This window comes from Hemitrygon akajei, unplaced genomic scaffold (genome assembly GCF_048418815.1).
Source record: "Hemitrygon akajei unplaced genomic scaffold, sHemAka1.3 Scf000050, whole genome shotgun sequence".
Taxonomy (NCBI): Eukaryota; Metazoa; Chordata; class Chondrichthyes; order Myliobatiformes; family Dasyatidae; genus Hemitrygon; species Hemitrygon akajei.
Window position 1 is genome coordinate 3,614,083 of NW_027331936.1, and position 24,686 is coordinate 3,638,768.

Sequence of the window (24,686 nt, forward strand, 5' to 3'; positions counted from 1 at the left end):
CGATATTGGCGAGGCGTGCCCGTCACTACAGCACTCTGCCCCTTCTTTCGATCCTACGCATTGGAGCCCCGCCCCACTCCAGACTGTGACGCAATGACTGACAATGCTGTCCAGGTACGCCCACAGAAATGCATTTGATTCTTCAACAGCACTCTAAATCTCATTAATGAGCAATTATGACGTCTGCACAGTGACCGCGTCAGCATGTTGGGACCAGGATGGATCCGCTGAGATGTCGACGCCCAGGAACCAGAAGATATTCACCCAGAAGACCATAAGACCATAAGACAAAGGAGCAGAAGTCGGCCATTCGGCCCATCGAGGTTGCTCCGCCATTTCATCATGAGCTGATCCAATCTCCCCTTTAGTCCCACTCCCCCGCCTTCTCACCATAAGCTTTGATGCCCTGACTACTCAGAAACCTATCAATCTCTGCCTTAAATACACCCAGTGGCCCGGCCTCCACTGCCGCCCGTGGCAACAAATTCCATAGATTCACCGTTCTGAACCTCCAGTGAGGATTTGCATTTGTTCACCTGACGCATTCTCCCTGGAGTACAATTAATTCCCTGGTCTTACTAAAATTGATGAGAAGGTTGTTGTTTCGACTCCACCCAACCAGCATATCCATCTGACGCTGAGACGCATATTGGTGTCATTAGAAAAGGGATTGCCTGCAGAGTCAACATAAACGATGTGTTCCTCCAAGTTCCGAGTGCAGCATGGGTAGCAGGGAAAGTCACCGCCTCCTCGATGCTACACCCGTCCCAGTCATTGCTCAGCAGTACAGTCCACGCAATGGCTTTTCTTCCGGACCACCCGGTGTGAGTGACTGTGAGTAATCAGTCCTGGGTCGTTGCTGAAATGGTTCAGTGTCTACAGAATGGAGCAGCGAGCGGCGTCACGGAGAACGACACTCTTCAGAAAGGGTTTGCACATTTCACTGCAAACGCAAGATGGGCTGAGACTGTCACTTTCACGTGATTGGTTTCAGCTCGGTATGTTGTCAGACATTCCTGGTATTCGTCTCAGGGTTGGCTTGTAATTAGTGATCACATCCATAGACTCCAAACGGAACACAACCTAGTCGCGGTGTGAAGGCTTGCCTGGCTCAGTAACCTGGAGAGCGAAGCTGGCTGGAGTTAGGAGTTGATGCTTTGGCTCTTGGTAGGGTCACTCATGCCAAACAAGTCAAATGGTAGAGGGCAGACTGAGAGTGTTCCCCCGCTCCCACAAATTCGAGGGTTCAGCTCAGAGATAACAAACCGAACTGGTCAATGAAAAGTTCAGTGAATCGAAAATGAAGAGTCCGTCTGCATATGAATCCGTTGGTATTTCTGAATCGCTACCTTGCAGCAATTGTGAAAACCGAGTTGAAGCTACTGACACGATGAATGAATCCCTGAACATCGCCGACTGACAGGGATGGAGGATATTCATCGCTGCCCCGAAAAGCCAGCGGCGAGACTGGCAGTAAGTTATGAAATTAGTCAGCTCCGCCCTGGGACAGGCCTCCGTTGTGTCCAGGACATCTTCATGTAGCGTTACCTCAGAAAGGCGGCGGCCGTCATTAAGGAATTCATCACCCAGGACATTCCTCTTCTCACTGTTACCGTCGGGAAGGAGGTGCAGAAGCCTAAAGCCACACACTCAGCGATTCAGGAACCAATTCTTCCCCTCCGCCATCCAATCTCTAAATGGACATTGAACCGATGAACACTGCATCACTCTTTTATCTGTTTTGCTCTATTTTTAATTTAACAATTTAATATACATATATTTACTCTAATTGAATGTTTGATTTTTATTTCTATATGTATCATGCATTGATTGTACTGCTGCGGTTAATTTAACAGATTTCCCGACATCTGTCCGAGATATTAAACCAGAATCTGATTCTGATTCTGAAGTAAGTCACAAAGACAGATGTTGGTGAAGATCAGAACTGAGACTCTCAATCCGGATCAGCAGAAAATGAGTTCAGTGGTAACATTCCAGCTCTCGAAATCCCAAGCGTTTGGCACAACAATGTGACTGGAGTGAGCAGTTTCGCTTGTCACCTAATTTCTGCCCGCACCGATTCGAAACCGTATGAAATGTATAAACGGATATTGTATGCAAGTTAGAGGCACTTGTGTCCTGGTCGGGAAAAGGGAAGAGGTTAAACCATATAAGTTCACTCGCCAGTTTCTTGTTCTTCCACATTAATGTCTACAGCGCTCATCAACATGCAGACCCGTCGTTTTCCAAAGACTGCTGCGCTGTTTCCATTTCACACGTATTTCCACAACAGAGTGTAACTGCAACACAGTCTCCCAACTCCTACACTGACCTCCTGAGGCCAGCGTGCCGAACACCTTTCCCACAGTCTCTCTGCACATGAGACGGGTTTCAGCAAACTATGCCCTTCTCCGACTCTCTCTCCCTGCAGATTTGCTCTCCCCGGTGCTCTATCATTCCTAGAATAAATACTCAGCTGGTTTGACATTCCAAAATGTGAAACCTCAAACTTATCTGCCTTGAAAACTATTTCCAATTCCTTCTTCAGTGTTTCTGTTTGATATAGCCAATTATCTCGAGCGTCAATGCAAAAGTCGTGAAGCAAATCACTGATAATGTCCAATAACGGGGCTCGTCCGGGATCTGAACCCGGGACCTCTCGCATGTGCTTTTCCACCCGAAGCGAGAATCATACCACTAGACCAACGAGCCTGCACTCGCAGATTGCGTCACAACTGAACTCCGAAGCCATTTGAAGTTAATTGGTGGAAAACCCGTTGCCCTCTCCGTTGTTGAGAGGAGAGCCTGATTTCGATATATGTTGGGCCTGTATTCCTTTGAGATTACAGGAGTATTCGTTACTTGATTCAGTCAAAATAAGAATATAACGGACCCTGATGTAGAGCAGATCAGAATGCGTTTGCCAATGGAAAGGAACCAAACAAGGGACGCTTGTTTAAAACTCAATTCCGAGCATACTTTTCTTGCATTGGGAGATGCCTCTGAGCAATTCCCTGCCCCGGCGGCTGCTGGACGGTGAATAATTGGCATGATTTCAGGCGGGTGTACAGAAGCATTTGTTTCATGAACAGCGGAGACGCTTGATAACTGACACGCATTAAGAACTTTATTCAGGACGAATTTTCACACGTCGATGCTGCCTGGCCTGCTGAGTTCCTCCAGCCTGTTGGAATGCAGAACATTGAATAACCGACGAGGTGGTGGTGAGGTTAAAGCGATGTACTGGTAACCTATTCTGTCTTGCAAACGTGCGTCCGAATCCCGTCCTTGACCTTGCCCGTTTGTTTTGTGGCACCATCAGCTGCGCTTTCACATAAACCGCTTCAAAGTTATCATTCAAGCTCAGCTTCAAACTTACTGCTATTAAACCGTAAACAGGCAAACAACGAGACGAACGTTTTTCTGGGTTTGAGCAGGGAAACACAAAACCTACATCACATACAACACATAAAATTATGTTAACACAATAGCATTACCAGATACTAAATATATATTCGGGAGGTATACTGTACAAGTTGACATTAAGTGCATATCCAGTACAACATATAGTTAAACATATGTGAATAATGCCACAGACGTTGCCATAAATAATGTTTAATGGATGACAACTGGCTGTTCAGAAGTCTCACAGGGCGAAGAAGATGTTACCCAGCCGAACAAACCTTGTTCTCAGCCCGTGGTACGTTCTGCCTGACGGTATGAGGTCGGAGACATTGTGGAACAGTAGGACGAATGCGAGTTGCCTTATATTGACGGAGAGCCCCTGTTGACTTCCTCTGACGTTCTCAAAATCCGTTACAAAATCCGGGACAAAACTGATCAGCGTTTTCCCTCCCTTTCAACACAAGTGTCCGACTGGGTGCGGTCCGTTTCTCTGGATCTGCTTCTCTTGACTTTGATGAAAGAAGAAGAGTAAGCTGCCGTCCTATCCCGCACTCAAGGTGAGATTTATTGACCCGTCGTGGGCAATTTCTGGATTTCTGCCATTCATAGGATAGCAGTGGACATTTTGCTGCAGATTTTTTCTTACATGCGTGAGCAGGCTTCCTCCTGTTTAACAAGCATCGAGAGCAAGGATGCCGTCAGACATTGAAAGCTACCGAATGCAGACAGGACCAGACAGGGTGGATGTGGAGAGGAGTTCCCTATGGTGGGGATTTCCAGAAGTAGCGGACAAGCCTCAGAATTGAGGGGGCGATCTTCTAGAACAGCAGTAAGGAGGATATATTTCATTAGCCAGAGAGTAGTGATTGTCACACACCTCGTTGGAGGCCAGGTCTGTGGGTATTTTTAAAGCACAAGTTGAGAGATTCCTGATTGGTCAGGGTATTAAATAATATGGCGAAAAGACAGGTGTATGGGGTTGAGAGGGATCCAGAATTAGCCAGAATCGAATGGTAGAGCACATTCGATGGGCTGAATGGCCTAATTCTCCTCCTATGTCCTATAGCAGGCGTGGGCACTTTATTGGTTTAAGACTTTATTACAGGAGCACACAAACAGCATATTCTTTTTGATGTGTTTTATTGCCACTCAAACGGAACAGGCGACGAACAGTATAGCATCGGTCTGTGATGACAAAGTCCACGGAGCCAAGCAATGGACAAGATCAACAATAACAATCATGAAACCGAGAGGCGATCCTGAGGGTGTTTCACAACAACATTCGCTGACAGCTCGCATCGTCATTTCTTCATCTTGGAGATTTTGTAATTTCCTGTCAAGTTATCCATCCCTCATCACAATTGGGAATGTAATCGAATGACATCATGTTTATTTTTATCCCAGCGGTTGTAAGACAGTCAGCTTTGTGTAGTATTGAATATTCAGTGTGCCGGAGCGAGTATAAATGAATGACCGTGGAGATTCATCAGCTCAGAGTTTCTTCAGTGAGATCGCAGGCAGCTGGAAGACAGGCTGAATCTCACACAGCATGCTTGAAATATTCTACCGCGTGAGAAAGACATATTACTTGATCATTGCCGTTATCGTTGTTCCTGGTAAGAATATCTGCGAACTATCATTTGCAGTCCTATGTGCGCGGTCTGTAGTCTCGTTCAGTTACCGACAGCGTTGTGACACCGCTGTATCGGTGCAAACATTGTGTCAAAACTCTGTGCTTTTTTCAGAAGCTCCCTTGCAGATTAATTCGCGGTGTCAGCTGAAAATCAACCGACTATTGACACAGATGTGGAGTGGAAGTTCGGTGACATGGACTCATTTTGTGGATTCAGAGCAGGCAGTTTTGATTTATCAAACGCAAAGTGCACTGCAGATGCTGTGGTCAAATCAAGACGTGCAAAAAGCTGGATGAACCAGCAGGTCGCGCAGCATCTATTGAAAGAAGCAGTCAACGTTTCGGGTCGAAACTTGACGAAGGGTCTCGACCCGAAACGTTGACTGCTTCTTTCAACGGATGCGGCCTGACCTGATGAGTTCATCCAGCTTGTTTGTACGTCTAGTTTTGATTTATCAATGCAAAACCGCTGTCGAAGTAAACTCCCGTCATTCACTGCGCCCGGCACCTTTACCGGTTACTTGGTTTTATCCGTCTCAATGGTGATACATGTTTGAAATTCAAATTTAAAGGTATTGCGCGGTGTTTTCAGAAACTGCTGGGAGCTCGAAGGGAAAGCGGGCAGGGAAACCCCGGAGAGATTCAGCGGGGAGCCGTAGACATCACTTCCGATTTAGAATCCGAAACATCGGGAGCTTTCAAAGTTCATATCGGGTCTGTGTGCGTTTTAGTGTACCGGGGATTGTTTCCACACTCTGTTGTCCGTCAAGTGAAGCAAGAAGAAAGAGTCAACCTGGCAGTGTCCGTGACAGGTCAGACCGGGTAAAGGCGATACTCCGCTCTCGAAAAAAAGCATGGAAGCATTTAGCAAAATGCCGCAGGAAATCAGAGTAACCCCTAAAAGTGACAAATGTTTTGAAGTATCCACATTGACTTCCCTTTGAAAATTAGATGGTTTAATCACTAACGTTCAAAATATCTCAAATTTCAGCGGGCCAGGCAAAATCTTTAAAAGCGAACACTGAAACTTTCTGTTAAGATCCATTGACACAGTGTGAAGGAGCCACGAAGAGAAGTAGTTGCAGAATACAAAAGAAGCGAGAATAAGACATGCAACTGTGATGAAATAAAATTGTTTTCAACACCGAACTTTGGAAGTGAACAGAGACGGAGGGAGCAGGCCTTCGAACTATATGGAGTTTGCCGGAACATATGTGACGGGAACTCAGTAAGCAGCATCGCAGAGACAGTTGCCGAGGTATCCAGGCCTCACACGCTAGTCAAGAACCTTCTGGTGTGAAATTTATATTGATTTTTCCATTGCGCCCTTGGCCATCAGTTGACAATACCTCCTCCTGTAACAGCGTTCCTCTTCCAGTCCCGCGTTCTGTTCCCGTTCACCCAGCATTCACGCGCTTCAGGCATCGTTCACTCCCGCTTTACACTTGTCAACCTCCAGAAATGAGTTCTCTGCAAAGTTTGATTGTTCTCAATTTCCAGTTTATCCCGGCCCTGAGACCCACGGAGCGGCGAGACTGTAATTCATTCTATCTTTCTGCTTTCCCTCCCAGTGAACTTAGTGGCTATTACGATCCTGTCCCGGGGAAAATGTGGCCTCTCCACCTGCACCACTCGCTACCTGGTGGCCATGGCAACGGCGGATCTACTAACAATTATCTTTCGGGTCCTTTTGTGGCGGATCAGTTATTACTACTTCCCCGGAACTTTCCTGGATATCACCCACGTATGCAGTGTGATCTCTGTCCTGGGATTTTCAGCCACTGACTGTTCTGTCTGGTTCACCGTCATGTTTACGTTTGATCGATTTGTCGCCATCTGTTGCCAGAAGCTGAAAACAAAATATTGCACCGGGAAAACTGCGGCTGTTGTTCTGGCAACAACCGGCGTTCTGCTCTGTTTTAATAATGTACCCAGATTCTTTACATACCATCCTGCGAAAGTCATTGACAATATACCTTGGGACTGTAATCCAAAGCCCGGCACCTATACGGATCCCGGGTGGTTGGGATATGACTGGCTTACTACCGTTCTAACGCCATTACTCCCGTTCGTGTTAATACTCCTGCTCAACGCGCTGACAGTCAGACACATTTTAGTGACGAGTCGCGTCCGTCAGGGGCTGAGGGGTCAGTGCAAGTCGAAGAACCGCAGTGACCCGGAGATGGAGAGCAGGAGGAGGTCTGTGATCTTACTTCTCACCATCTCCGGAAGCTTCATCATCCTGTGGTTGGTGAATATTGCCGAATTCCTTTTTTACACAATTGCCGGACTGGATCCAAAGAATTACAACGAATCGGAGTACATATTTCTACACTTCGGATACATGCTGATGTTATTAAGTTGCTGCACAAACACGTTTATTTATGGGGTGACTCAGTCCAAGTTCAGAGAGCAGTTCATCAGCGCAGCGAAATATCCGCTCTCATCAATTATTCAACTAATTAATAAACAAAAAATCTAAATTCTTCTCAGAGGCGGTCTCCCCGATTTCAGTGCTGATGCTACAGATCTATGCCGGCTGGTGGCATACTGGCATCAGCGCTGGAGTTCAGGGCGAGAAGTTCCAGGTCGAATCCGGCTGGCTACCTTGCACGCTCTCCAGAAATGCCTGGGTTGAGTGTCGAGCTAGCAAGTCGACCTCGTTAAAAAACAAACAAAACAAATTAACTGGAGAGGGATAGGCTCTTCCAGGTTCCAGGTTTTCTGGCGGTCACCCGGTGAACGCGACAGCTGTGAAAATAAAAGGGAGAGACACACAACACGGGAGCAGACCCTTCGGAGTCTATACTTTATACTTTGCTTTATTGTCACCAGACAATTAATACTAGAGTGTTCAGTCATCACAGCGATATTTGTTTCTGCGCTTCGCGCTCCCAGAAGTACGGATCTAGAATCCGCGACCTCCACCTCCGACCAAAAATTAAACTCATCCTAACATTTGTTTTTTATCTTTTCACTGTATTCCCTCTTTAGTGTCCACCGCTTCCCTTTGGGTAATAACCGAACGGGTCAGGATCTGTGCATATTCAGGACCAAATCGGCAGGAATGAAACTCATTTGATAGTTTTGTCTTCTGCTTGGGAATGACACGAAAACGAAAAAAAAAGCCGAGATTTGCAGTAAACTTTACACTTCTCCTTCGTATTAGATAAACTTGTTATGCAAAAAAAAAAATAAAACAACTCCAGAAAATTCGTGCATTCTGTTCATAATTGTACAAATTTCTATGGATAATCCTAATGTTCTCTCTGCATTAAGGAAGGAATGAGTTAAACTTCCTGATTTCTAAAACAAAACATCCGAGCAAACTGCACATTAAATCTCCATTGCATTCACTCCAGCACAATCTCATGTTCATACTACTACAAACAACAACAATAACAATGATGATGTTGATGATAATCTCTGTTCCGGGTCTCTACCCATCTCCCTCGTCACTCAGACTTCTCTTCCCACTCCAAATCATTTCCCCCAACCCAGATCCCTCGACTCACCCAAGCATTCCTCCTCCTTGTCTGGTTCTACCTCTCCCCCTCGCTCTCTTTCTACCTCATCTTCCTCGCGCCCCATCTCTCACTCCTTCTACCCCCAGTGTCTCTCCTCGGCACTCCATTCTCTCTCTCTCAGAGCCGTTCCGCTCCAGTCTTTCTTCCTCATGTCGCTCCCTCTCACCCCTGCCTCTTCTGTCTGCCCCACATACCCTCTCCGGCCACTCTCTCTCCCCCGTCTCTTTCTCTGCCGCTGTTTCTCTCTCTCCGTCTCATCCTCCAGCCGCTATCTCGCCTCCGAAGTGGTCTCTCCCATTTTCTCTTACCCCTACCCTCTTTACCCCGCCCTTCCCGCTCCTCAGTCTCCTACCCTGTCATTCCATTTCCACTCGGCTCTGTCTCCATTGTCTCTCTCTTCAAGCCTCTCCCTGCCCTATTCTCTCTTATTCCATTTCTCTCTCTACCTTTCACTCTCTCCCACTCCTGTATTTGACTCACCCTTTCTCTCTCATTCCCTACTCTCTCTCTCACAAACTATCTCACACCGTTTCTCTCCCCAGTTTCTCTTTCCCCTGTCCATGTCCCTCCCCAGTCTCTCTTCTTACAGTCTATCTCCCAGGCTCTCTCTCCAATCTCTCTCCAACCAGTCTATTTCCCAGGCTCCCTCTCCAATCTCTCTCCAATCAGTCTATCTTGTCCAGTCTATTTCTCCCAGACTGACCCGCTCAATCTCTATGCCAGAAGTCTCTATCCCTGGTCTCTTTCTCCCTCTCTCCCAATGTTTCACCCCCAATCGCCCTCGCCAGTCTCTCTGTTATCGAATCACTCTCTCCCCAGTCTCTATCTAACGATTTTGTCTCTCCCCAGTCTCTCGCTCTCAGTCACTCGCCACACTCTCTCTCTCCAGTCCATCTCCACCCAGTCTTTCTCTTCCCCAAGTTCTCTCCGTCTCTTTCCCCAATCTCTCCGCACACTGTCTCCCTGTTTCTCTCTCATACCGGTCCACTTTCTCCTCCAGCTCTCACCCGCAGTTTCTCCCGCCCCCCGCCGTTTTCCTCCCAAAGGCCATCCGCTCCGTCTCCCTCTCAACTGTCTTCTCTCCTACGTCCCTCTCCCCTGTCCTTCTTTCCTCCCCAGACTCTCTACCCCTCGTCTCTGCACATTCTCCAGTCTCCCTTTATCCCCCATTATCACTCCCGTCTTCCACTGTCTCTCCCATCACTGTCGCTTTCCAATCCCGCTATCTCTCCCCAACCCGGGACTCTTTCTCCCAGTCTCCCATCCTACCCACCCCCACCCCGTGTCTCTCACCTCCAGACTATCTCCCTGCTGTTCTCTTTCTCACTCATCCTCTCTCAAGTCCCCCAGTTTCTGTCTGTCCAGTCTGTCTTCCTCACGTCTACCTCACCCCCCCCCCCCGTCTCTTGCTTGACTCTAGTCTCTCTCCTCGCAGGGGCTCTCATTCCACACTTTCATCCGCATTCTCACTCTCTCTCTCCTACCAGTCTATTTCTCTCCTCAGTCTTCCGACTCCTTCAGACTTTTGTTCCCCGCCTAGTCTCTCTCTCCTCCCTCTCTCTCTCTCTCTCTCTCTCTCTCTATCTCTCTCTCTCTCTCTCTCTCTCTCTCTCTCTCTCTCTCTCTCTCTCTCTCTCTCTCTCTCTCTCTCTCTCTCTCTGTCTCTCTCTCTCTCCTCTCTCTCTCTCTCTCTCTCTCTCTCTCTCTCCCCCCCCAAGGCTTTCTGTCTCCCGGTTTCTATCAGCCCATTCGTTCTCTCTCCTTCAACTCTCCCTCGCCCTGTTTCTCTCTCCTCGTCACTCTCCTATGCGTATCCTTCTCTTGTCTCACGCCCCGTACTTATCACTCGCTGCTTCTCAACCTCTCCCTTTCTCCCGTCTTTGTCCCAGTCTTTCTCCTTCCTACGCTTCTCTCTTTCGCTCCCCGTGCTTCTCCACATCTCTGCAAGACTCTCTTCCACTAGTCTCCCTTTTCTCCCAGTCTGTCTTTCCTCTGCCGCCTCTCTCACTCAATAGCTCCTTCACCCCACTCCCAGTCTCATTCCAACCAACCCTTCTCCTCCGTAGTCTTTCTAACCAAAATGTCTGCTCCCTTGAAATTTCTTTTCCCTCACGTCTCTAGTTCGTTCGTTTTCCCTTACCTCGCTGATCTTCCGTCTGTCTCTCGTTTTTATCTCAGATTCTCTACCCATCTCTCTCTTCCCCGTGTGTCTGCACTCCACTGTCCACTGTGCTCTCATTCACCCGTCATTGCCTCCCCCACGTCCGTTTTTGCTCGGACTCCCTCCAAGGCTTGGAAAATGTTGAACATTCCGGATACATGCTGATGGTATTAAGGTGCTGCATAAACACGTTTATTTATGGGGTAACTCAGTCTAAATTCAGAGAGCAGCTCCCCAGCGCAGCGAGATATCTGGTCATGTCAACTAATTAATAAATAAAATGTCTAAATTCTTCTCAGTGGTGGGAGGAGGCATTTTTCCACCTTGACTGTGCAAAACCGGCGGTTATTGGAGAATGTGGCAGCGGGGAGAATAAAACTGGTTTGCAGCACAACGGAGACACATCATGAGAACAGACCCCTCGGCGCCCGCACCCGGCGACCTTCACCTCCAACCAATGATTAAATTCATCCTGCATCTTATTTTGATTTTTCACCATATCTCCGCTGTCATCATCGCCGAACCACGTTCAATAATAAATCCCGCCCTACAGTGTAAATACTCACCGCTCAAGTGACAGACAAAGCCTGTGTTTCTCGCTGACGGGGAGGAAACGGAGCAGCTGCTGGAAATATGGCTGTCACAAGGAGAGCGGACGGAATTCACAGTGAGCACCCCGACGGTCAGATCGGGACTGGTCCGAGCTCGCAGTGAGTGGGCAGCACCGCAATGAGATTTAGCTGTTTGCACCCAACATCGGGTACGTCAACACGAGCAGACATGAGCAGACAACATCCACCTGGACACAGACCCGAATTGTAACTGTCGAGTTTGGCAGTTTTCCAAATTTCTATCTGAGTAAAATACATTTGAATCTCCTCTGCATTTACTCCAGTACAAACGCATGTATGTTAATAATTTTTATTATTTTTTTCTCACAGCTAAGACTGATAAAACTCATTTTTCAATTGCTGGGAACTTTCCTGCTATTCTAGTGATGTTTATTATTATAGCTTTCTGGAGATTTACAGAAATATTGCTGTGTAGGTGTAATTATTGTTGTGCAGTGACTCTGGGATGAAACCACCAGTGGATATTACAACTGGGACATTGTACACCCTTTTCATAGTCTTTCAATTTTATTTTTCAGGTCAGCATATTTTTGTTGTTTCTCAAGTACTGATTTCTGTCTATTATGTGTGTTTGGAATGACACACACATACCTGCAGATGTGTCTCTTGTTTTTTATTGGTTGACTATTAAGTAAATTGCTTTTGCTGTTTAATCCTGTAATATTATATCCGGATGTGTCTGATGTATTGTCCTATCTCGAGGAATGGATTGGTCGTAATAAAATTGTCGGACTCTCACTCTAAAACTCCCCCAAGATTCGAATTAGAGTACTGGATCGTCTCTTTCATGAGTTTACAATTTAAAGCATGATTTTGGTGATTATGCCTGCCACTTGATTGTGCCTGTGTGAGTAACCAGCTTGAGTTAAACTGTTTCAGGATACTGTAATGTGTTGAATAATTTCTGGTTTATCTTAATTTCTGCCTTCATCGTCTTGACTTTGTTCGTCTTTTATTGTGTGTTTTCGATATTTTCGTGTTACCCACCCGGTCCTATATTGCCACAGAAGGAATGGAACTCACCAGCACCGTTTCTGAATGTGAGCAGCTCCCTGACCATCTTCTTCTCCACAGCGCAATCTACTACTTCGTCCCTCCCTTCTTCCTCACCCTCACCATTCTCTCACCCCTTTCTAATAGTTCAGCACACCCCCTCTCCCTCAGCCTCTTTCCTCCACCCTCACCTTCTCCTTTCCCCTGTCTTACTCCTCTCACCCCACTTGCCTTCACTCTCACTTTTCTTCTATATACAGTGGCGTGCAAAAGTTTGGACACCCCTAGTCAAAATTTCTTTTGCTCTGAATATCTAAGTGAGTAAAAGATGTCTTGATTTCCAAAAGCATAAAGTTAAAGTTTACAGATTTCTTTAATAATTTAAGAAAGATTACATTTTATTTTCATCTTTTACAGTTTCAAAATAACAATAATAGGAAAAGGGCCTGAAGCAAAGGTTTGGTTACCCTGCATGGCAGTACTTAGTAACACCCCCTTTGACAAGTATCACAGCTTGTAGACGCTTTCTGCAGACAGCTAATAGTCTTTCAATTCTTGGTTGATGGAATTTCGCCCATTCTTCCTTGCAAAAGGCTTCTAGTTCTGTGAGATTCTTGGGCCGCATTGCTCTTTTGGAGTCTAGCCACAGATGTTCGATGATGTTTAGGTCGGGGGACTGTCAGGTCCATGGGAAAACCTTCAGCTTGCGCCTCTTGAGGTAGTCCATTGTCGATTCTGAGGTGTGCATAGGATCATTATCCTGTTGCAGAAGCCGTCCTCTTCTCACCTTCAGATTTTTTTACAGAGGGTGTAATGTTTGCTTCCAGAATTTCCTGGTATTTAATTGAATTCGTTCTTCCCTCCACCAGGGAAATGTTTCCCGTGCCACTTGCCTACAACACAAGCCTAATGCATGATCGATCCACCCCCCGTGCTCATGAAATTCTGCACCTTTTTTCTCCAAACATACCTTTGCTCATTGAGGCCAGAAAAATCTACTTTAATGTCATCAGTCCACGGGACTTGTTTCCAAAATGCTTCAGGCTTGTTTAGATGTACCTTTGCAAACTTCCGACGCTGTATTTTGTGGTGAGAACCGGAAAGGTTTTCATCTGACGACTCTTCCATGAAGGTCATATTTGTGCAGGTGTCGCTGCACAGTAGAACAGTGTACCACCACTCCAGAGTTTGCTAAAAACAGGAGGGGGCGGGACACTCTCCCACCTCCAGTCCGCCACAATCGTAGCTGGTGGGTTTCGCTCTCCGGAGAGTGAGGTGCTGCTGCTCGCTTGCGAGGCGTTTCGAGTCGATAGGGTCTTCAGACCGAAGGGGCTGTGGAATGGTGGGTGAACGTTGGGGACTTTCCTCGTCTCCGTGGGTTTGATCCATGGGGGAGCGGCGACCCGGTAGGTGGAAGCTCCGTAGTCCTGGCACTGGTGGATTTGTGCGTGCTCCTAGGCTTGGGGATTCCATGGTCCTGAGGTCAAAGGAAGGGTGTTGTGAGAGCACAGAAACACCGGGTTAGGCCATTAGTGGGAGCTCTTAGATGTTTTTAATTTACTGTAGTTCCGTACATCAATTTAACTACTTATGCAGTAATAAAAAAAGTCTTTAGAAAATATAACAAAACTAATATTTCATCGTGCTTCACTCTGAAATGAATTGAAATTACCTTGATTTCTTATATCCTTCACATACACAAGGAGTAAAAATCTTCACGTCACGTCTCTATCTAAATGTGCAATCATAGTAATTTATAATAATTTATAGTAAATAGAACAGTCAATGTAGTATAGAGTACAAACAAATCAGCGTGAGTTCATCAGCCTGATGTCCTGGTGGAAGCTGTCCCGGAGCCTGTTGGTCCTGGATTTTATGCTGCGGTACCGCTTCCCGGATGGTAGCAGCTGGAATAGATAGTGGTTGTGCTGACCAGGGTCTCCAGTGAACCTTCTGGCCCTTTTTACACACCAGTCCCTGCAAATGTCCTGAATCATGGGAAGTTCACATCTACAGATGCGCCGCTCTGTCCGCACAACTCACTGTAGAGTACTGCGATTAAGGGAGGTACAGTTCCCATACCAGGTAGTGATGCCGCCAGTCATGATGCTCTCAATTGTGCCCCTGCAGAAAATTCTCAGGATTTCTGGGACATACCAATCTTCCTCCACCGTCTGAAGTGAAAGAGGCGCTGTTGCGCCTTTTTCACTTCAGAGTTGGCCTGTACAGGCCACGTGAGGTCCTCGGTGAGATGGATGCCAGGAACTTAAACCTGTTTACCCTCTCAACCCCAGATCCATTGATCTCAATACGGGTTATCCCATCTCCATTCCTCCTGAAATCCACAACCATCTCCTTCGCTTTTGCGACATTGAGGGAGAGGTTGTTTACTTGACACCATTGTGTCAGAGAGATTAACTTCTTCCCTGTAGGCCACTTCGTTATTTTTTGAGATTAGTCCAATCAATGTAGTGTCGTCGGCAAATTTAATTAACAGATTGGAGCTGTGGTTGGCGATACAGTGATGGGTATAACAAAACGGCTATTCATCGGTGAAACTGGGAGATGGGGAGGGGTGTTAATTTTTAAAAAACTCCTCAGGCTATGTTTTTCTTAACGAAACCAGAATTGAGTGCGGCATGCCGGCATGTGTAAAATTAGTACAAAATACACATCACTAAACTTAAATGAGAGCACAATCCAGAAACATGAGGAAATGGTCACTGTGGAAGATCAAGTGAACCACTCTTGTCCATCCATAGAAGACATCCCAGCGATTTGAGCGTACAATTTCTTAGCAAACTGAGACATGAGTGTGCTTCGCGATGGCTCTACCTCGTTATACCAGCTTGATCTAAGAAACAAGTAAAATAATAATAATAATAATAATAATAATAATAATAATATTTAGTTAATTAATATATTATTGTCATAGTTTGACAAACCCTGCATAGACAGTCGATCGCTCCTTCATCATTAAAGGTAGAATTAATTAAATTGTCGAATTATATTCTAAAGATATAAACATGAACTTTAGACAGGAGAAGTGCAGAGGAAAAATTTGAAAGTTGTAATACAGCTGATAGTGTATGAACCAGATCAGCCAGATACAATACTACTGAGAGATGGATATCAAACTTAAGACTAAAAGACGTTGGAGCAGAGTTAGGTTATCGAGTTTGCTCCGTCATTCCATCATGGCTGATCCAATTTTCCTCTCAGACCCAATCGCTGGCTTTCGCCCTGTATCCCTTCATGTCCTGACAAGGCAGGAATCTATCAATCTCTGTCCTAAATAAGCACAAAGTCTTGGCCTCTACAGCTGCCTGTGGCCACGAATTCCACAGATTCACCTCACTCCGGCTAATCTCGTCAACGTTGGATATGGAGGCCCCGCTATTCAGAAACTGTTTCCTCTGGTCCTGGACTCTCCCACTACAGGACATATTCGGACATCATCCAACCCATCGGGGACATTCGATATATTTAAATTGTATCACCCATCAAATTCTCTTCATATGACAAAATATTCAATCATGGAATCATTTTCATAAACCTCTGCTAAACTCGTTCAAGTGTTAACCCATCCTTTCTAAGCTCAGGGGCCCAAAACAGCTTACAATCTCTAAGTGAGATGCTGTGCCTTTTTCAGTTCGCGGCTGGTATGTACAGACCACGTGAGGTCCTTGGTGATGTGGATGCTAAGGACCTTAAAGCTGTTTACCCTCTCAACTATAGATCCATTGATGTAAATAGGGGTTAGCCTGTCTCCATTCCTCCTGTAATCCACATCCAGCGCCTTTATTTTTGCGACATTGAGGGACAGGTTGTTTTGATGACATTAGTGTGTTGGAGAGATAACTTCCCTTCAGGCCACTTCGTTATTTTTTGTGATTAGTCCAATCAATATACTATCGTCGGCAAATGTAATTAACAGATTGGAGCTGTGGGTGGCGATACAGTCATGGGTATACAGGGAGTAAGGAAGCGGACTCAGTACATGGACCTGAGCGGCTCCTGTGTTGAAAGTCAGAGGGGTGGAGGTGAGGGAGCCCACTCTTACAACGTGCTGGCGATCTGAGAGGCAGTTTCAAGGACGAGATCGCTGAGTTTCCTATTGAGCCTGGAGGGAATTATGGTGTTGAATACTGAACTGTAGTCCAAGAATAACATTCCCAGATAAGCATCCTTCTTCTGCAGATGTGTATGGACGATGTGTAGACAGTGGTCATTGCGCCGTCTGTCGATCGGTTATATCGGTAGGCAAATTATACGGGGTCCAGCACCCTCCTTTCGTAAAAGGGTTACAGACACTAATCAGACAGGCCCGTGTCAGTCACCAAGTAATCTCAATGTCCCGCTGTGTCCCCACAATTTCGTGTCATTCCACGTACCCATCCTATTGCCCCACTCTCTGCCCACTGTCCAGTGTCAGTTCCCAAATTTATTAACAGCGTAAGTGGAATTACGATTATATTAAACTGGAACATTAAAGCATAAATCAGGAAAGTATATGTCCTAGGAAATGCACAACGGAAATATGAAAGTATTTTAGGAGACGTTTGCCCCATTCAGACATCTGGTTAAGAGGAAGAAAGAAGCTTTAGGAAGCTGACATCAGGATTAGAAAGCAAGGATCAGTGATGACTGTAGAATTACAGCGTAGTCGAGGACAAACTGAAGAATGGAATTAGGATAACTAGAAACGTCTACAGAAGGTCTACAGTGTCTTTAAGAAAAACCACAAGCCATTCTAGATGCATGTGAAGATAAAGTTGACTAGAGTGAGTGTAGGACCTGTCGGAGATAGGAGCTGAAACAAGCGCCTGAAGTCGGGGGAAGAAGAGCAGCTCCTGAATGAAAACTTTAATTCAGTATTCACCAGTGAGAAGGATACTTGTGAGGAGGGCGTTAAACAGGCCGATGTGTGAAACATATCGAGGTTAAGAGAGAGAATGCACTGGAACGTTTGAAAATAAAAACATTAGGGTAGATAAGTCCTCTTGTGTGCTCGGAAAGAACCCTGCGTGACTGCGGGAAGCGGTGAGTCCTACTTCAGTGATGGGCAAACTATTGGAGAACATTCTTAGAAACAGCATTTACGAAAATTTGGAGAAGCAGTAACAGGTTTGGAAGAATCAGATTGGCTTTGTGAGACGCAGATCATCTCTCACGTCCCTGGTTCAATTCTGTGAGGATGTGACTGTTATCTCAGACAGGATGAAGAGGTCAATACTCCCCAATGCCATTAGGCTTTACAATTCAACTGCTAGGACTTAAGAACTTTTTAAAGCTATTATTAATGCTTTTTGAGTTAGTTCTTACTGAGTTAAGTATTGTATGTAATTTGTTTTTGCTACAACAAGTGTATGGGACATTGGGAAAAAGGTTGAATTTCCCCATGGGGATGAATAAAGTATCTATCTATCTATATCTCTATCTATCTATCTAACCATGGAAGGATCTTTCAGAAAGCTTGGTATCCTGGGAAAGTCGGCTTGTGTTTGCAATGACGTGGAAGTTGGTTTAAATTCTGGGTAGTATAGGAGGTTGTCACAGATTACTAAAGAACAGTGATAGGACGCAGAGCAGCGGAGAGAAGTTACAGATGGAGTTCAACCCGGAACGTGACAGAGTGATTCAATTCGGAAGGATGAATTTGAAGGCAGAGGTGATACTTTCTCGAGTCAATCGAGGGCCGCACATTAGTACGAGTTCCGCAATGGAAACAGAGTGGTGAGACTCTCTCCAATAAGCCGAGGCCCGCTCATCGGTACGAGATCCACAATCGGCACGGAGCGGTGCACTGCAAGAGCAGAAGTAAGTGTGATTGACAGGTGAGCTTGAACACATCCGGTGTTCTGCACATACTCATAGTGACGCTCGAAATGCAATATACCTGACAGCAAATCAGGAGAGAAAGAAAAAGTATAATTTCGTGGAAAATAAGAGAACAGCCTGGTAACTTGCGAGCAGTTCACAGATTTCAATAGCTGCTTATGTTAAAAGAGAGAATGAATGGAGAAATAGTGGCAGAATTGTGTCAGGTATGGGAGTAACTTTAAAGTTTAATATACTGCATGGCACGTCACAGGTGTGGGGTGGTGAAGTCATTCACTGGCTTGGTCCCTGCCAAACGGCCCATGTGTGCGCTGGAAAACATTGTTCTTCAAATGGTCCACAGCCCTCGCTAATTTCTTGAAGACGCGCTCCCGTTTTGATCACAAGTCTCTGGAATGTCGCTGTGCATCTTTTGCAGATTTTGCAGGAATATGTGCAGCGTATTTTATTAACATCTCTATAAGGATGTCTGGAAAGAGTAAGGATTTTAGGTTGTATATTGTATACTATCTCTGATATTAAATTAAACCATTGAAATATAGACTTTTCTCCATTTCACCCGCCAGAACAAACTCCATCCCTCAATTTCAGAAGCGAATGTGCACGATCAAATATTACAAAATAAATCGATGTCAAGATGAATGCCTGGTTCAAACCAGCAATGATATAAATTTATGCAATTTAAGTAGCTGAAACCAGGTATCATGGAAAGTAACATGGGAAAAAAAGCACGTCATGTGTTCTTTTAAATAGATTGCAATATCCAGTGAGGAGTCAAACTCGGGACAGTGAGTAAAACTAGTTTAACGCAAGGTTTGTTGCATTTGGTTGTCCCTAATGTCCCTGACGTAATAACCACGGTAATTGCCTCAGTGGAATTGCTCTCACCTCAATAAAAGTCTGCTAAACCGATCACTAGTCCATCTGAGCAGCTGAAACGCTCCGTACAACTGAACGCTGCTTCTGACGGAATATGGACTATCCGGCGATTTACTACATCGCGGCCATTTTCTATCCCACACTTGTAGCGGTTGGTGTCCCCGGTAAGATGCCGGAGCTGGTCACTTTATGTGTGGTGCCGTCGTTACTCTGCTGCGGTATCCGCACTGTTACTGAGCACAGATGTTACCGTCGGCTGAAACGTGTTTCCGAAATGGAGGATTTGGGCATTTGATTGTTTTATTTTCATTTTCCGCACTTTGATAGAAGTGATTTTTCTTTTGTCAATTACGTTGGTTCAGCTATTGACAATGTTTCATAATTTCACCTCGCTAGTCTTTCTGAAGTGATGCTGGTCTCTGCTTTTCCAGACCCGGGTCTCTATCAGTGCACGCACTTCGACCTTATAACAACGTGGCAGCTTATTTAAATGACGGTCCAGTCTATGTTCGACACGTAGGTCTGTTCTCTGTAAGTCAGTAAATGTGAACTCGTGCTTTATATCTCCTTGACTCCACTTTGTCACCTCTACAAGCAATCCGTTCAGCTATTTCACCTCTAATAATGGAAATGGTGTTGTTTACAGGAGCGATCGACTGCTCACCGGTACGTGAGTCGTGGAACTCGGATGCCTCGCTCTAAACTGTGGGAAGTTCGCCAATCCACTGACACTCACATCCGTCATTGTCCTCCAGCCAGAGTGCAGCGACCGAGACTGCACACACTGGATTCCCACTTTCCACTTCCAAACAGACCATACCCTGATAGCATCGGTAGACTGGGGGCATTCAGGGAACTGAACATGTTTCTACTTTGTTTCAACATTTCTTGCAGTTAATTTAACGGCGATTGTGATCCTCTCTCGGGGAAAATGCGGACTCTCCAAATGCATCACCCGTTACCTGGTTGGAATGGCGACAGCGGATCTGATGGTAGTTATCGTTTCTGCTTTAGTGGAACAGACCAACAATATCTACATTTATTCCAGATCCCTGCTCATCACTCCTGTATGCGCTCTGACACTTGTATTCGGGATGGTAGCGACGGACTGTTCTGTTTGGTTTACGGTCAGTTTTACCTTCGATCGCTTCATCGCAATATGTTGCCGAAAGCTGCGGGAGCGATACTGCACCGAGAGAACAGCAACGGTGGTTATGGTGACCGTGGTTATTGTGAGCTGCGGGAAAAGTGCCCCGTTTTACTTTGCCCTTGAGCCTAACGTCATCATTGACAACACGCCGTGGTGGTGCACCATCACATATGAATACGCTACTTCACCCGTGTGGAGAGGATACGCATTATTTGACAGTATTTTAACACCATTGATACCAATCGGCTTAATCCTGTCGATAAACGGGTTAACCGTAAGACATATCGTTGTTGCAAATAGAGTCCGCAGAAGGCTTCGGCACAGCAGCGACAATCAGAAAGATGCCGAGGTGGAAAAACGCAGAAAATCGATGATTTTGCTGATTTCTATATCTGCTAATTTCATATTATTTTGGATGCCCTATGTAGCCCGTTCTCTGAAATGGCAAACGCAAAACTATTTTTACCAGGACAGATATATGAGTTCCCCAGTATACATCCTACAGCAATTTGGGTACATGTTACAATTTCGCAGCGTGTGCACCAATACTTGTATCTATACACTGACACAGAGGAAATTCAGAGAAGAGCTGAGGAATGGAATGAAATATGTGTTCACATTAAATGGCCATCTGTGTAGATAACGCCTGCTTTTAATGACAATTCAGCGGAGTTGTCAAATAAAGCCGTTTTACAATGAACAGGTTTGGCAAATATGTCATAAATTCAAACAATCATATGCCTGGTCATCCGGAAATTGCAGAATTGGTGGAAGATTGCTTGTTTCATACAGTTCAGGTAGGTAGCAATACAAACGCTCAATGCTGCTGGCGTGATTGTTACATTGTTTGTAGTATGTTCCAAACTATCACAGACACTCGACTGTCACAAGGGCAGGGATGGCTTCAGGAATTTCCGGGTTTTTGATGTTTCAAAATGGACAGGGTCGGGTAACAGAGTGTAAAGGGAGTGCGATGGGAAACCAGGGATAGTATCGCAGCTGCAGAAACGGAGGATAACGTGGTGCGTTCGTTTGTTGATAGACTGGGAGGCGAACACAGAAGCATGATCACCCCACCAGATCAACCAAATAAATGCAATGGGAACGGTAAAGAACAGAACGGGAAGTGGATAGTGGACATTGGCCATGTTATTGGCAAGCGTAACTGAAGCTTCCACAATATTCTTTGTCACCTCCCCAGGGTAAAAGGTCTAGGTATGGCATAATTTCTCATTTGTGTCCAGGAGGGATTCATGTCACTGTATGAAGATGGGCAGACCAGCGAACAGTCCATACCAGATCTAATATTAGAAAAGGAAATGTATCAAGTGACAGATCTCTCGGTGGGTGAGTATTTCACAGCAATAGGCCAGATCTGCCCTCGACTTACCTTGCACATGGATAGGGCCAGGGAGCATGGAAAGTGTTTAATTAGCAGTCTGCGAATTATGGTGCTACCTGTCAGGAAGTTGGGAACGTACATTGGGAAATGATGTACTCTGGGAAATGCGAAACAGATATGTGGAGATTGTTTAGGGAGCACTGTCTTGGGGTTCAGTAAGGGCTTGTGTCATTGTTGCAGGGCAAGGATGATAGCATAAGGTAACCCTGGGTGACAATAAAGTTGGAACAAGTCAAGAGGAAGAAAGAACGGTACTTAAGGTTTAGGGAGAAAGGATCAGAAAGGGTTATGGAAGGTCACAATGCAGACAGGAGAGAATTTAATAATGGACTTAGAAGAGTTAGAAGGGGCGTTGAGAAGTCCTCGACGTGTTGCACTGTGAAGAACAGGAGGAGACTGGAGAGAGTGTGGGCAGATCGGAGGTAAAAGTGGGAAACCTGTGTCTGGAATCCAAGGAGGTAGTGAATCTTCTTACTGAATACATCGATGAAAGTGAACGCAACGTAAGAAGTCAGTTATGCTAGAACATGCCGACGCTAAGAAAGAGGATGCACTGGAATCCTGGAAAATACTGTGATTGATGATTCCCCGGTGCTGGAAGGGATATAGTCCAGGTGATTTGGGAAGGGAAGCGAAGACATTGATGAGCTTTTAGACAGGATATTAGTGTCTTCCCTGGCCACGGAAGTAGTAATAGAAGATTAGAAGTTGGTAAAATATTATCCATTTGTTGAAGCAAGATAATAGGGAGACTCTTTGGAAGTATAGACCAGTGAGTCTTTCATCAGTAGTGGGTAAACTATTGTAGAGGATAATTGAAGAGGGAATTTATGAGTATTTGGTTACAACATGGCTCTTTGAGAGGTATGTTGTCCTATATGAGCCAGATTGAATTATTTGTAAAAGTGAAAATAAAACAAGATTGAGTGAATACTGGCTGGAAGACAGCGGACATCCGCGTCTCGCTAGGAGGATGGAAATTTCGGGACAATTTAAAACTTTTGGACTCTGCAGTTACCGTGTTCCGAGAAATAGGGCTGAGGGGAAAAAACAAAAAGCAGAAAAACAGTTTAATCTGACCACACAGCAGCAGCGGGATAATTTATGTAATTAGGGCGGATGACGTAAGCAAATCGCTGAGCTATTGACTATACCGACACGTTATCTAAACTGACCTGTTTATTACATATTGCAGGACACATGCTACAATGACCTTAAAACAATCTTTTCCGATGGAGATCTACAACTTAAAAACAGCATTTAGAAGTGTTCAGAACAGATTATGGTGCTCATTAAACTAACCAGCCTTCCAAAATGACAATACCATATTCCCAATTCGTGGACGCACCAATTTATCCCAATACCTCTGAATCGTGGTTTAATCGTATCGGCTGTAGATACGCTCAAACTTCGATCCATTTAACCCTGAATCCACATGGCCGGTGTGAAATCCGTGTCTGCCTCTGAAATTAATAATAAATGAAATATAGAAAACGACACAAACTAAAAACGCAGCGAGAGCAAAGCGAACACCCGCGCTCACACTTGTCTTCTTTCAGCACCATCGCAGGCAAGTGGAGAATACAGAATAAACAACTCCAAAGCAAAAGGCCTCAGCACGTATTCTGAAGAAGTTAGGACAGTAAGATGTGGAGATCTGGGGCCAGCATACATCAGCACTTCATAGAATTTCGGAATGATATGCAGCCTTCGAATTTCGCATCAGTTCCTGGAAATCACAACTCGCTAGGTGACACTATTTTTGTCACGTGCATAGAGAAGAAAAAAAGATTAATTCAGTCAGCCCCCCAACACAAAGAAAAGAAACACATAACTGACATAAAGCCATTCACGGCCGTAATCTTTCACTTTCTCTTCCAATTGAACTCACTTAATTCCAAACCTCGTACTATATTTTTAAAACTGCAATGCATTCATATTTTCAAAATATCGCAGAAAATGACATGCCCTTATTTGTTCAATGGTTAACAAGCATCTGTAATTGGAATCATACAATATTTAGTAAAGCCAAGACAAAGAGACGCAGAAAGTAACGTATCGTCCAGGAGTTAATATTCCACACAATTAAAACATGTCGTCCCCAAACCTCCAACGACTTTCCAGGATTTCTGACTTTCCTGACCAGGGATAGGATTCGGATTACATGTCCCTATGTTGTATAGTATCGGGGCGAATGATCCCTATTACTACCGCTAAAGCAACAGATCTGTTCACTGTACTGGGACCACTGTCACATCCACCTCCAGCCCGGAAGTACTGTTTCTACCGCTTTACCTGTAGTTTGATACTCCCTTCATCATTTCACATCTGCGCTTTCAGCTTCTCATGCTATAACCATCCATTATACTCAGTCTCCATGCTTCACTGTGTGCAGGGACAGAGGGATCGGACAGTAACAACGATTTTCTAGATTGGTCGGTGCTGTGAGATACTAAAGTTCTAACCCAAACATACAGTCAGACAGCCACTGCATAGAAAAAGGGTCTCCAGCCCGTCAGGTCAGTGAGGAATTAGTTAAACTGCCTACTGCCATCGACCTCACCCGGACCGTGGCCATCCATATCCCTCTCATCCGTGTACTTCCCCAATCATCTCTTAAACTTTGACATCAGAATCTCAATTACCATTTGTGTTGTCAGTACTGTCTACACTCTGATCACCCTCTGGGTGAAGAGTTTCCCCTTATGTTTCCCTTAAACATTTCACATTTCACCCTTCACCCGTGATCTCCAGTTGCATTCTTGCCCAACATCAGTGGAGAAAGCCCGCTTGCATTTACACTCTCTATACGCCTCATAATGTTGTATAGCTCTATCAAATCTCCTCTCAGTCTTCTAACCGCTCGGAAATAAAATGCTAACATATGTAATGTTTCATTTCAATTCAAAACATTCAGTCCCGGAAATGGCCGTGTTAATTTATTTCTGCATTCTTTCAATCTTATTTGCATCTTTCCTGCAGGTGGTTGAGCCCAACAGCTCACAATATTCCAACCTGGGCCCCAATAAAGCCTTAAACCATAGCAACGTAACATCCCAACTC

At 45.2% G+C, this 24,686-nt stretch overlaps 1 protein-coding gene and 1 non-coding gene across 2 annotated transcripts in view; one reads left to right on the forward strand and one right to left on the reverse strand.

The window, feature by feature from the left end:
• LOC140721093 (NACHT, LRR and PYD domains-containing protein 3-like) overlaps positions 1-11,136 on the forward strand; it is a 107,089-nt gene extending 95,953 nt beyond the window's left edge. Inside the window, exon 11 of the mRNA XM_073035958.1 lies at positions 11,026-11,136. Coding sequence (XP_072892059.1) covers positions 11,026-11,136 — 111 coding nt within the window. The remainder of the gene's footprint in view (positions 1-11,025) is intronic.
• trnap-cgg (transfer RNA proline (anticodon CGG)) lies at positions 2,629-2,712 on the reverse strand. The gene is given in 2 exon segments: positions 2,629-2,664; positions 2,677-2,712. It is a non-coding gene; the product is annotated as a tRNA-Pro (tRNA).
• Positions 11,137-24,686: the final 13,550 nt, after the last annotated feature.